This window comes from Canis aureus, chromosome 23, assembly GCF_053574225.1.
Source record: "Canis aureus isolate CA01 chromosome 23, VMU_Caureus_v.1.0, whole genome shotgun sequence".
Lineage (NCBI taxonomy): Eukaryota > Metazoa > Chordata > Mammalia > Carnivora > Canidae > Canis > Canis aureus.
Window position 1 is genome coordinate 24,521,445 of NC_135633.1, and position 14,697 is coordinate 24,536,141.

Sequence of the window (14,697 nt, forward strand, 5' to 3'; positions counted from 1 at the left end):
TAGTGTAAGATCCCCTTTCATCAGCTGCTGCCAAGAGGAGGAGTCAATGGGATGCGGGTGAACAGATGTCAGAAGCAGGAAAGAAAGGAAGGAGGCCAGGACTTCCAAAGACAGCACATCTACATCCCTAGATAATGCAAAGAAAATGTAAGTGGCTATTTTCCTAAAGCACAGAAATTTCCTGATTCAGATAATTATTCAGAAACCCAGACTTGGGGCACCTGGGTGGCTCTGTGGTTGAGTGTCTGCCTTCAGCTCAGGGTGTGATCCTGGGGTCCTGGGATAAAGTCCCACTTCAGGCTTCCTGCAGGGAGCCTGCTTCTTCCTCTGCCTATGTCTCTGCCTCTCTCTCCATGGCTCTCATGAATAAATAAATAAAATCTTTAAAAAAAGGACTAAGAAAATTTCTAAAAAAGAAAGAAAGAAGAAAGAAAGAAAGAAAGAAAGAAAGAAAGAAAGAAAGAAAGAAAGAAAGAAAGAAAGGAGAAAGAAGAAAAGAAAGAAAAGAAAAGAAAAGAAAAGAAAAGAAAAGAAAAGAAAAGAAAAGAAAAAGAAAATAAATGAAAGAAAAGAAAAGAAAGAAAAGAAAAAAGAAACCCAGACTCAGTGTCCAAGCAGATTTGTATCCTTTTGCTTCTCTAAGTAGGGCAACAGCATAACAGTATATTAAAATCCTATCCCAGAGAGCATCCTGCAGGTGATCTCAATGTTTGCTTGGTGTCCCAACTCTCCTTATAAGATTGACCTTCAAAATCTTCTGAGTAAGAGCCTTTTAGAAAAGCACTAGGTGTATATATTGCAAAATCATTACAGCATAGCATTACATAGCACCTCCCTCACATCACATGATTGTCATTTCTTTTTTGTGGGGGAAAAAAAGGAATGGACTTGGCTTTGGGTTAAGAAAGCATGGTGGATTCAGCCCTTTGTTTTCAGGCAACTTGACTTTCCCAGACACACCCAGTAACAAGTTCACAGAATCCCAAAGTGTTCAAACAGAAATTATTTATTTCCTTAAGGGAGAGCTATAATTTGTAGTATCTTTGACCCTTTGATGTCCTGGAGATAATAACAGAAGACCAAACCCAGTGTGAATTCCAGGTTTAAGTAATTTAATATAATGTTTTTGGACTTCATGAGAGCCACAAAACATGTCAATCCAACCTGGCTACTAAAATGAGCAGGAAAAAAAAAAACTGTCCTTTTTTTTAAGATTTTATTTATTTATTCATGAGAGACAGAGAGAGAGAGAGAGAGAGAGAGGCAGAGACACAGGCAGAGGGAGAAGTAGGATCTATGCAGGGAGCCTGACACAGGACTCGATTCCAGGTCTCCAGGATCAGGCCCTGGGCTGATGGTGGTGGTAAACTGCTGAGCCACCTGGGCTGCCAAAATCTGTCCTTTCACCACAGAGAATCCCTTCTCAATGTCAGGCTCTTCATAAAACTATAATATTCCCAAAACATGAAAAGGGATAGAAAGGGTGAAATTGGCTTGACTGTTTAAGTATTGTCCTTAATTTTTGGCAACTTGTCTTAAATAGTACCCTCTAATTTTCCCTTGTGAGCTCTAGGCTTCTTGTAATATTGTTTAATTTAGCATTTGGATACTTCCACCACAGTCAAGAGCAATAGATCACATAAATTCCCAGAGTAGCATAGGACCCACACATATCAATGAGCAGACAAGGGCAATTTCTACAATAAAATGGAGGATTTGCCACTTACTCAGTATTAGATAGATCAACGCAGGATAAAACAAGAGAGAGAATGGTGATATTATTCTTAGATATAATTAATTCTCAGATTCCTTCAAATTAAAGAGAGAGCACAGAATTCATCCTCTATTCTGATTTAAGCTACCAATGACAAAGAGTATTTCCTGGATTGATCCTAAAATAGTAGTATAAAAGTAGATACTAATTGCATTAATCTAAAGGAGTCATGTATCTTTACTATATATAAATCATATAGTATAAATTATGAATATATGCACATAAGAGGTGCTGTATTAAGGTTTTGGGTAAAGGAGAACTGAATTATAAAATTAAGGAACCTTCACTCAGTTATTCATTTTCTTATTCATTTATTGATTATCCTTGAAAAATTTTTAAAAATAAAATTTGAAAAGAAGAAATTAACTTTGAAATCATCAAAATCAGAACAATGAGACTTAATGAGAATTTTGAAGAAATGTGACTTAGATTAGCAGAAATAAAAGCAGGAATAAAGAAATAATTAGCACAATAAGAGGCAAAGGGCTTTATAAGAAGGACACAAAGGGTCACAATGAGGAGTAAAAGAATGATTTTGTAGATTTTGTGAGAAATAAGAAAGTGCTTTATTTGCAGGGCTCCAAAACATGTAACCATGAAACATCAGAAGAGAACAAGCTCTTCCAAATAATCTGGTCCAACCTGCCCCACACTTTATAAATCTCCACCATGTAGGACAACTCATGGCCAATACAAGCAATGTAAAACCACTGAAAGTGTATAAGCCAAACAGTCCTGACTTTGGACTCATTTCCTGAATGGCCTATAAGAACTCATTAAGCCTCTCCCCTCCAGTTTTATTTTTTTGATATTATCATTATTATATTATTTATTAAAAAGATATAATACTTAACTTATATGGTTCTTTTTTAAGATTTTATTTATTTGAAAGAGAGAGAGCATGAGCAGGAGGGGCAAAGGGAGAGGGAGAGAGAATCTTGAGTAGATTCCACACTGACTGAGCACAGAGCCAATATGGGGCTTGATCTCATGACCCTGAGGTCACCACCTGAGCAAAAACCAAAAGTCAGACACTCAACCAACTGTACGACCCAGGGGCACCAAACTTATATGGTTCTTTTGAGACCAAGAGATATTATTTACAAACAAACAATAAGTGAGGGGTCTAATATCTGAAACATAATAGATATTCAATAATTGGTAAATTTATTTGTTCAGTATTAGATACTAAAATTAGTGACATTAATAGGACAGATCCTACTAAACACTAAAGGAGACTAAATTTATGTCTTTGATTCATGTTTTCAGTTGATGTCTATGGATATTCTAACTCTTGGAAAAGTATCTCAGGTCCATATTCCCTGGGGCTATGGCCCTCACAGCTAGGTCAGGTCTCTCTGCTGACTGATTTACAGGAAGGCACACTCAAGGACAAGTCAAGACCTCAAGGTGGGTGTGCTGAGAGCTGAACAAAATGTTTGGCTGGATTTCTAAAGGATGTGGAGACTGCTGAATGAATGGAATTAGGGGATTATTCCTGAAAAGCAACATGTAGCCTGGATTACAAGGACATCCAATTACCCAGGCTGAATACTCTGGACAAGGCATAGATGAACCACAGATATTTAAGTGTTTTCAATGACCTGGGGAAAATGAAATGTCTCTTCATTTACCAAAACTTTCCTAGTACTTATGTTAATTTTCAGCCTGGGACTTTATCATTACTGGGACATAATTAAAAGAGTATGTCCTAGGATTTATATTCAAACCCTCCAAACACAAAAAGACCTTGAGTTCTAATAACTGGCTCAGGGGAAAGCTGCAGTATTTTCTTCTTTAGATGGACTTCAGAATTTTTCTTTTTTTACTTTAGCTAAAATATTTCCCTTCTCTTTCAGCAAGGTAATTATGAGACAACAATGAGATAATTATGTGAAGGTACTTAGAATACTGCAAAATGCATTATCAATGGGATAACAATAATGATCAGGACACATCTAGATAAAGATGGTGATGATGACAATGATTGATGATGATGAGTACTTAAAGTGCTTTACATATTAAAGAGTATTAACAAACATCACTTCATGTAATGAAGACAGTGCTCGCTAGGGTGGAAACAGTATAGAATTTACATTTAGAAACAACTAAATTCTAAGTCCATTTCAGTCATTTATTTTCTGGTAATCATGAGGAATTTAAAGTATCCCCTACATTCTACATTTGTTTGAGGACATATTAGCTAACATATGTACATTCCTGGAACAGTTAATAATACAGAGAGCTGAGAAAGTGGGAAATAATTAATGAAAAGACCTATAGAGCATAAATAAATGTCTTCCTAATAACAAGTGTCCTGTCATTGTCTTTCTGTCTGTCCAGACTAAAGAGGTCACATCTTTCTGGAGACCTCAACTGCTTTCCAAAGATGCTCCCTTCCCACTCCTATGTCAACATCTCCTTCTTCCAGCCACATGCCTTCCTGATGATTGGCATCCCAGGGCTGGAGGCTGTTCATGGATGGATCTCCATCCCCTTCTCTTCCATGTACACTGTGGCCCTCACTGGAAACTGCTTGATTCTCTTGGCTGTGAGGAGAACTCCCAGCTTGCATCAACCCATGTACTACTTCCTGTCCATGCTGGCCCTCACTGATGTGGGCCTCACTCTGTCCACACTGCCCACCACCCTGGCTGTGCTCTGGTTTGATTATCGGCAAATCGGCTTCAATGCCTGCCTGGTCCAAATGTTCTTCCTCCACTCCTTCTCTGTGGTGGAGTCATCAGTGCTCCTGGCCATGTCATTTGACCGCTTTGTGGCCATCTCTAACCCTCTTCACTATGCAGCTATCCTCACCAATAATGTCATTATTAGGATTGGGCTGGCCATTGTGGCCCGTGCTACCCTGTCTCTCTTCCCAGTGCCCTTCCTGCTTAAACGTCTGAACTTCTGCCCTGACAAGATTCTCTTGTCCCACTCATTCTGTTTCCATCCTGATGTGATGAGAAGAGCCTGTGCTGACATCACCATAAACATCCTCTATGGGCTCTATGTGGTACTGTCCACTGGTGGCATAGATTCTCTGTTCATCATCCTCTCCTATGCTCTCATCCTACACACAGTCCTGGGACTGGCCTCCCCCAGGGAGCGCATCCGGGCCTTCAACACCTGTGTCTCTCATATCCTGGCTGTCTTTGTCTTCTTCATCCCAGTCATTACTATGTCCATGATCCACCGTTTTGGGAGGCACCTACCCACTGTTGTACATGCCCTGGTTGCCTATGTGTACCTGGTGGTGCCCCCTGTGCTCAACCCCATCATCTACAGTATGAAATCCAAGCCCATCAGGGAGGCCATGATTAGGATGCTAAAGAGGTAAGGCCAAGGTTGATGAAACTATGAAATATAGCAGGGTCTGGGTACCATAAAAGAAACTTCCTGTACCTTTCAGGAATCTGCTACCTCAGCAAGTACTGAAAATTCCTAGTCAAGGCTAGTGGGAAGATGATCAGGATTATTCATGTTGCAAACTTACATTTACCATTACTTCGTACTGGAAATAGTGCTGAGGATTAAAGATTTAAAATATATTAAACATGATCCTTTCTCTCCACAAACACACAAAGGCAGGTAAATCCAAAACTGGAATACAAGTACCGTAATAAAGTTCTGTGTAATTGATTATTAGAGGGACTGCAAATAGTAGTTGCCAGAACTTATCTGGGAAGATCAGATATACCTCTACAAAGGAGAGAATACTTTTTACTTATTTTTGAAAAAAAAAGTTAGGGTTTTTCTAGGCAAAATAGGAATTCAGTAAAAAAGAGAAAAACCTAGGAAGAAAGAGCAAAATGAAAACAAAAAGACTCCATGTTTCAAAGAAGTAAATGTGTTTGTGTAAAGATAAGCATTCCTGCACTTCTTTATATCTCTACCACTTGTTATATCTGTATAGGTGTGACTGTGACATAGAGTTTGAAGAGGGAGTGGTATGGGACGAAGCCAGAAAGAAAATGAAACAATGAAAGTGGTATGGTTTGGGCTGCACAAACTGTATAGAATTGTACAGAATTGCACATACTATGCTGAGTAGTTTGGTTTGTCCAAAAACATATGAATCATTTTTAAATATTTTTACTATAAAATAAGTTAGGAGTATGAATTGCAGGATAGAAGTGTGTTGACAGGGGTACCTGGGGAGCTCAGTCAGTTGGGCATCTGCCTTCAGCTCGGGTTGTGATCCTGGGTTCTGGGATTGAGCCCCATGTCAGGCTCCCTGCTCAGCAGGGAGTCTCCTTCTCCCTCTCCTTCAGCTCTTCCCCACTGCTCCTGTGCCACTCTCTCTATCAAATAAATAAATAAAATCTTAAAAAAGAGACGTGTGTTGACATACAAGCAAGACTTAAGCCAAAAAGACTTATTAGTTTAAGCTCTTATCTGGTCTCAGGGTCTACTCAGACACCATTTACTCTGCCTGTAATGTTCTCATCTCCCCCCCTTATATTTCCAGTTTCACTTCTCATTAGTCAAGTAGAAACCTAATTTCTCAGAAAATCCTGCCCAATTCTCTTTTCCACATTATTCACTGAACTGTGTCGCTATGTGAAATATGCACATATGTAATATTCCATAGTCTGTCACTTAACTAGTCACTTAACAGTTACTTAACTAGACTGTAAACCCCAAGCAAAGGTGCCAAAATATATTCAGTTTCTAGTGGCATCTGTGGAATAATAGCTACTTAATAATTCTTTTGAATGTATACATGAATTTGAATGGGGAAAAGGGCAATAGATTAATTAAGAGATAACCTGGAGATGTTTACTCCAAGGAGCCTCTAGTCTCTCAGAGAAAATATGTATTGACCACTGAGCCCAATGTGGGGCTTGAAATCATGACCTGAGCTAAAATCACAAGTCAGACACTTAACCGGCTGAGCTACACAGGAGCCCCTTGAGTGTACCTTATTACAAAGTGAAGATAAAAGGGGATGTGTCTTTCTTCTTACCCACCCCCTACTCCTCCCAAAAGTATGAGGTTCAGTATTTTAAGATCTTAGTATAATAGTGTCTGTACTGGGTAAGAAGGCTCATGTGTTATAGTGGTTAAGAACACAATCTTTAGAGTCAAGAAAGAAATCTTATTCAAAATCACTCAAACCTGTCTCTTACATTTACCAGCTATCTAACTTGGGAGCTTTTTGCCTTTTATGTATTAACAAAAAGAAGTTTTTTCTTTAGTGACCCCCATGTGCCAGGCACTCTACTAGGTAATGAGAATACAGAGGTACCAAAATCAAACTTTATTCTTATGGAAGGAATACTATAAATTCCCTATATTAAACTCAACTGTGCCATTTAACATAACACAATCATAGGAGAGGCATTTTACCATATTCAATGGTTTGGGGAATTAGAGTAAGTATTGATGCAAATAAATGTAATTTAGTATCTAAAACAACACCCATTTTTTATTTCACATTCTGCAGGTCAGAAATATGGATGGGCTTGGCTAGGTTCTCTAACTGGGAGTCCCATAAGGCCATAATCAAGGTGTCAGCCAACTGAGTTCTTATTTGGAAGCCCTAGACAAGAATTTGTTTCCATGTTCATTTGGGCTGTTGGTAGAAGCCAGCCAGTTCCTTGAGTTTGTGCAGCTGTTATCTATTGCCCTTCCTCAGCTCCTAAAGGCTGCTCATATGAGCCCTTTCATCATCAAACCATCAACAATGCATCACAGCTTCTTGTATTTTGAATATCTCTGTTTCTTCTGTCACCAGCTAGTTGCAGAAAAGTCTCTTCTTTTCTACGGACCCATGTGGGCTCAAGCCCACCTATCTTAAGGTCAGCTATGCCATATAATAACACAATCACAGAAGTGATATTTCACATATTCAAAGGTTTTGGGAACTAGAACAGGATATTTTCATGGGGTGTTAAAATTCCACCGACCACAGTGACAAAATAAATGGGTTATTTAATGGATAGTTCTATGAAAGTACACAATAAGGGTATCTGGCTTTTCTCAAAAAGTGGTAATTATGGGGATATCCAAATTTTGAAGAGAAGTTAACTAGGAAAAAAGAGAGTGTTTAGGGAAAGGTATATTAGGCACAGAAACCCCTGTCTCGGGGGGAGGAGCAAGATGGCGGAAGAGTAGGGTGTCCAGATCACCTGTCTCCACCAAATTACCTAGAAAACCTTCAAATTATCCTGAAAATCTATCAATTCGGCCTGAGATTTAAAGAAGACCAGCTGGAATGCTACAGTGAGAAGAGTTCGCGCTTCTATCAAGGTAGGAAGACGGGGGGGAAAAGAAATAAAGGAACAAAGGCCTCCAAGGGGGAGGGGCCCCGCGAGGAGCCGGGCTGAGGCCGGGGCGAGTGTCCCCAGGACAGGAGAGCCCCGTCCCGGAGGAGCAGGAGCTGCACCGACCTTCCCGGGCGGAAAGGGGCTCCAGGGAGTTGGAGCAGGACCCAGGAGGGCGGGGGTGCCCTCGGGCTCCCCGGGACAGTAACAGCAACTGCGCGCCCAGGAGAGTGCGCCGAGCTCCCTAAGGGCTGCAGCGCGCACGGCAGGACCCGGAGCAGCTGGAGGGGCTCGGGGGGCGGCTCCGCGGAGGGGGCTGCGCGGCCCCGGGAGCAGCTCGGAGGGGCTCGGGCAGAGGAAGAGGCTCCGTGCAGAGAGGCCTGCGCGGTTCCAGGAGCAGCTCGGAGGGGCTCGGGCGGCAGCTCCGCGGAGGGGGTTGCGCGGCCCGGGAGCGCGAATCCACCAGAGCAGGCTCCGGAGCACAGGGCGCCGGGACACAGCCCAGGATCCGGCCTCCCCCGGGACAGGCAGAGGCCGGGAGGGCCCAGGACAGCGAGGACGCTCCTGCCCCGAGCTGAGCAGATCAGCGGCCCCGCCCGGAGCCTCCAGGCCCTGCAGACGGAGTTCCTGCCAGAGCTGAATCCAGGTTTCCAGAGCTGCCCCGCCACTGGGGCTGTTCCTCCTGCGGCCTCACGGGGCAAACAACCCCCACTGAGCCCTGCACCAGGCAGGGGCACAGCAGCTCCCCCAACTGCTAACACCTGAAAATCAGCACAACAGGCCCCTCCCCCAGAACACCAGCTAGACTGACAACTTCCAGGAGAAGCCAAGGGACTTAAAGTACACAGAATCAGAAGATACTCCCCCGTGGTTCTTTTTTTGTTTTGTTTTGTTTTGTTTTGTTTTGTTTTGCTTTTTGATTTGTTTCCTTCCCCCACCCCCTTTTTTTTCTCCTTTCTTTTTCTTTCTCTTTTTCTTCTTTTTTTTTTTTTCGTTTTTTTTTCTTCCCTTTTTTTTCTCTTTCTCTTTTCTTTCCTTCTTTCTCTCCTCTCTTTTTCTCTTTTTCCCAATACATCTTGCTTTTGGCCACTCTGCACTGAGCAAAATGACTAGAAGGAAAACCTCACCTCAAAAGAAAGAAACAGTCCTCTCTCCCACAGAGTTACAAAATCTGGATTACAATTCAATGTCAGAAAGCCAATTCAGAAGCACTATTATACAGCTACTGGTGGCTCTAGAAAAAAGTATAAAGGACTCAAGAGACTTCATGACTGCAGAATTTAGAGCTAATCAGGCAGAAATTAAAAATCAATTAAATGAGATGCAATCCAAACTAGAAGTCCTAACGACGAGGGTTAAGGAGATGGAAGAACGAGTGAGTGACATAGAAGACAAGTTGATGGCAAAGAGGGAAACTGAGGAAAAAAGAGACAAACAATGAAGATAGATTAAGGGAAATAAATGACAGCCTGAGGAAGAAAAACCTACATTTAATTGGGGTTCCCGAGGGCACCAAAAGGGACAGAGGTCCACAATATGTATTTGAACAAATCATAGCTGAAAACTTTCCTAACCTGGGAAGGGAAACAGGCATTCAGATCCAGGAAATAGAGAGATCCCCCCCTAAAATCAATAAAAACCGTTCAACACCTCGACATTTAATGGTGAAGCTTGCAAATTCCAACGATAAACAGAAGATCCTTAAAACAGCAACAGACAAGAAATCCCTGACTTTTATGGGGAGGAGTATTAGGGTAACATCAGACCTCTCGACAGAGACCTGGCAGGCCAGAAAGGGCTGGCAGGATATATTCAGGGTCCTAAATGAGAAGAACATGCAACCAAGAATACTTTATCCAGCAAGGCTCTCATTCAGAATAGAAGGAGAGATAAAGAGCTTCCAAGACAGTCAGGAACTGAAAGAATATGTGACCTCCAAACCAGCTCTGCAAGAAATTTTAAGGGGGACTCTTAAAATTCCCCTTTAAGAAGAAGTTCAGTGGAACAGTCCACAAAAACAAGGACTGAAGAGATATCATGATGACACTAAACTCATATCTCTCAATAGTAACTCTGAATGTGAACGGGCTTAATGACCCCATCAAAAGGCGCAGGGTTTCAGACTGGATAAAAAAGCAGGACCCATCTATTTGCTGTCTACAAGAGACTCATTTTAGACAGAAGGACACCTACAGCCTGAAAATAAAAGGTTGGAGAACCATTTACCATTCGAATGGTCCTCAAAAGAAAGCAGGGGTAGCCATCCTTATATCAGATAAACTAAAATTTACCCCAAAGACTGTAGTGAGAGATGAAGAGGGACACTATATCATACTTCAAGGATCTACTCAACAAGAGGACTTAACAATCCTCAATATATATGCCCCGAATGTGGGAGCTGCCAAATATATAAATCAATTATTAACCAAAGTGAAGAAATACTTAGATAATAATACACTTATACTTGGTGACTTCAATCTAGCTCTTTCTATACTCAATAGGTCTTCTAAGCACATCTCCAAAGAAACGAGAGCTTTAAATGATACACTGGACCAGATGGATTTCACAGATATCTACAGAACTTTACATCCAAACTCAACTGAATACACATTCTTCTCAAGCGCACATGGAACTTTCTCCAGAATAGACCACATATTGGGTCACAAATCGGGTCTGAACCGATACCAAAAGATTGGGATTGTCCCCTGCATATTCTCAGACCATAATGCCTTGAAATTAGAACTAAATCACAACAAGAAGTTTGGAAGGACCTCAAACACGTGGAGGTTAAGGACCATCCTGCTAAAAGATAAAAGGGTCAACCAGGAAATTAAGAAAGAATTAAAAAGATTCATGGAAACTAATGAGAATGAAGATACAACCGTTCAAAATCTTTGGGATGCAGCAAAAGCAGTCCTAAGGGGGAAATACATCGCAATACAAGCATCCATTCAAAAACAGGAAAGAACTCAAATACAAAAGCTAACCTTACACATACAGGAGCTAGAGAAAAAACAGCAAATAGATCCTACACCCAAGAGAAGAAGGGAGTTAATAAAGATTCGAGCAGAACTCAACGAAATCGAGACCAGAAGAACTGTGGAACAGATCAACAGAACCAGGAGTTGGTTCTTTGAAAGAATTAATAAGATAGATAAACCATTATCTAACCTTATTAAAAAGAAGAGAGAGAAGACTCAAATTAATAAAATCATGAATGAGAAAGGAGAGATCACTACCAACACCAAGGAAATACAAATGATTTTAAAACCATATTATGAACAGCTATACGCCAATAAATTAGGCAATCTAGGAGAAATGGACGCATTCCTGGAAAGCCACAAACTACCAAAACTGGAACAGGAAGAAATAGAAAACCTTAACAGGCCAATAACCAGGGAGGAAATTGAAGCAGTCATCAAAAACCTCCCAAGACACAAGAGTCCAGGGCCAGATGGCTTCCCAGGGGAATTTTATCAAACGTTTAAAGAAGAAACCATACCTATTCTCCTAAAGCTGTTTGGAAAGATAGAAAGAGATGGAGTACTTCCAAATTCGTTCTATGAGGCCAGCATCACCTTAATTCCAAAACCAGACAAAGACCCCACCAAAAAGGAGAATTACAGACCAATATCCCTGATGAACATGGATGCAAAAATTCTCAACAAGATACTGGCCAATAGGATCCAACAGTACATTAAGAAAATTATTCACCATGACCAAGTAGGATTTATCCCTGGGACACAAGGCTGGTTCAACACCCGTAAAACAATCAATGTGATTCATCATATCAGCAAGAGAAAAACCAAGAACCATATGATCCTCTCATTGGATGCAGAGAAAGCATTTGACAAAATACAGCATCCATTCCTGATCAAAACTCTTCAGAGTGTAGGGATAGGGGGAACATTCCTCGACATCTTAAAAGCCATCTATGAAAAGCCCACAGCAAATATCATTCTCAATGGGGAAGCACTGGGAGCCTTTCCCCTAAGATCAGGAACAAGACAGGGATGTCCACTCTCACCACTGCTGTTCAACATAGTACTGGAAGTCCTAGCCTCAGCAATCAGACAACAAAAAGACATTAAAGGCATTCAAATTGGCAAAGAAGAAGTCAAACTCTCCCTCTTCGCTGATGACATGATACTCTACATAGAAAACCCAAAAGCCTCCACCCCAAGATTGATAGAACTCATACAGCAATTCGGTAGAGTGGCAGGATACAAAATCAATGCCCAGAAGTCAGTGGCATTTCTATACACTAACAATGAGACTGAAGAAAGAGAAATTAAGGAGTCAATCCCCTTTACAATTGCACCCAAAAGCATAAGATACCTAGGAATAAACCTAACCAAAGATGTAAAGGATCTATACCCTCAAAACTATAGAACACTTCTGAAAGAAATTGAGGAATACACAAAGAGATGGAAAAATATTCCATGCTCATGGATTGGCAGAATTAATATTGTGAAAATGTCAATGTTACCCAGGGCAATATACACGTTTAATGCAATCCCTATCAAAATACCATGGACTTTCTTCAGAGAGTTAGAACAAATTATTTTAAGATTTGTGTGGAATCAGAAAAGACCCCGAATAGCCAGGGGAATTTTAAAAAAGAAAACCATATCTGGGGGCATCACAATGCCAGATTTCAGGTTGTACTACAAAGCTGTGGTCATCAAGACAGTGTGGTACTGGCACAAAAACAGACACATAGATCAGTGGAACAGAATAGAGAATCCAGAAGTGGACCCTGAACTTTATGGGCAACTAATATTCGATAAAGGAGGAAAGACTATCCATTGGAAGAAAGACAGTCTCTTCAATAAATGGTGCTGGGAAAATTGGACATCCACATGCAGAAGAATAAAACTGGACCACTCTCTTTCACCATACACAAAGATAAACTCAAAATGGATGAAAGATCTAAATGTGAGACAAGATTCCATCAAAATCCTAGAGAAGAACACAGGCAACACCCTTTTTGAACTCGTCCATAGTAACTTCTTGCAAGATACATCCACGAAGGCAAAAGAAACAAAAGCAAAAATGAACTATTGGGGCTTCATCAAGATAAGAAGCTTTTGCACAGCAAAGGATACAGTCAACAAAACTCAAAGACACCCTACAGAATGGGAGAAGATATTTGCAAATGACATATCAGATAAAGGGCTAGTTTCCAAGATCTATAAAGAACTTATTAAACTCAACAGCAAAGAAACAAACAATCCAATCATGAAATAGGCAAAAGACAGGAACAGAAATCTCACAGAGGAAGACATAGACATGGCCAACATGCATATGAGAAAATGCTCTGCATCACTTGCCATCAGGGAAATACAAATCAAAACCACAATGAGATACCACCTCACACCAGGGAGAATGGGGAAAATTAACAAGGCAGGAAACCACAAATGTTGGAGAGGATGCGGAGAAAAGGGAACCCTCTTACACTGTTGGTGGGAATGTGAACTGGTGCAGCCACTCTGGAAAACTGTGTGGAGGTTCCTCAAACAGTTAAAAATATACCTGCCCTACGACCCAGCAATTGCACTGTTGGGGATTTACCCCAAAGATACAGATGCAGTGAAACGCCGGGACACCTGCACCCCAATGTTTATAGCAGCAATGGCCATGATAGCCAAACTGTGGAAGGAGCCTCGGTGTCCAACGAAAGATGAATGGATAAAGAAGATGTGGTTTATGTATACAATGGAATATTACTCAGCTATTAGAAATGACAAATACCCACCATTTGCTTCAACGTGGATGGAACTGGAGGGTATTATGCTGAGTGAAGTAAGTCAGTTGGAGAAGGACAAACATTATATGTTCTCATTCATTTGGGGAATATAAATAATAGTGAAAGGGAATATAAGGGAAGAGAGAAGAAATGTGTGGGAAATATCAGAAAGGGAGACAGAACGTAAAGACTGCTAACTCTGGGAAACGAACTAGGGGTGGTAGAAGGGGAGGAGGGCGGGGGGTGGGAGTGAATGGGTGACGGGCACTGGGGGTTATTCTGTATGTTAGTAAATTGAACACCAATAAAAAATAAATTAAAAAAAAGAAAAAAAAAAGAAACCCCTGTCTCCAAAGAGTTTGTATAAGGATAAGCATGGCACAGTGAAGGAATGGAATTTAAATCAGTGTGACTGGAAGTCAAAGGGCAAAGAGCCTATGGTTCAAGGCCAATATGAAAACATAAATGAGAACCAATCGGATTTATGAGAAATTATTAATATGCTAATCGTGGATGAGGGTGGTTTCAACATGATCACATTTATTTTAAAAATAGCATTTTATGTTGTGCTATAGAGAACAGATTAAAGTGATAAGGCATGCAAATTTATCAGTTAGAAGGCTATTGAAATAGTTGGGATGAAATTTAGTGGAAACTTGGACCAGTGGTATAGAGATAAAAAGAAAGAAAAAAATGATGGGCTCAAATTTATATCAGTAGAAATTATATAACTTGATTTTGGATCAAATATGAAGGGTAAGAGAAGAAAAAGGAATGGCCAAGCATGACTGCTAGTTTGGAATACTTCAGGGTAAATGGTAGTGTGATTAACTGAAATATGAAACATGAATAGAGAAACTTAGTTGGGTAAAGAATATTATGAGCTCAATTATGGACACTCTGAG

General features: G+C 40.7%; 1 protein-coding gene and 1 long non-coding RNA gene across 3 annotated transcripts in view; one reads left to right on the forward strand and one right to left on the reverse strand.

Moving 5' to 3' along the window:
* The window catches only part of LOC144294813 (uncharacterized), a 91,324-nt gene that overhangs the window by 28,550 nt on the left and 48,077 nt on the right, over positions 1 to 14,697 (reverse strand). The window lies entirely within an intron of this gene.
* Positions 4,164 to 5,114, forward strand: LOC144295458 (olfactory receptor 51I2-like). The gene has a single exon (XM_077867856.1). The coding sequence runs from the start codon at positions 4,164 to 4,166 to the stop codon at positions 5,112 to 5,114; it is 951 nt and encodes a 316-aa protein (XP_077723982.1).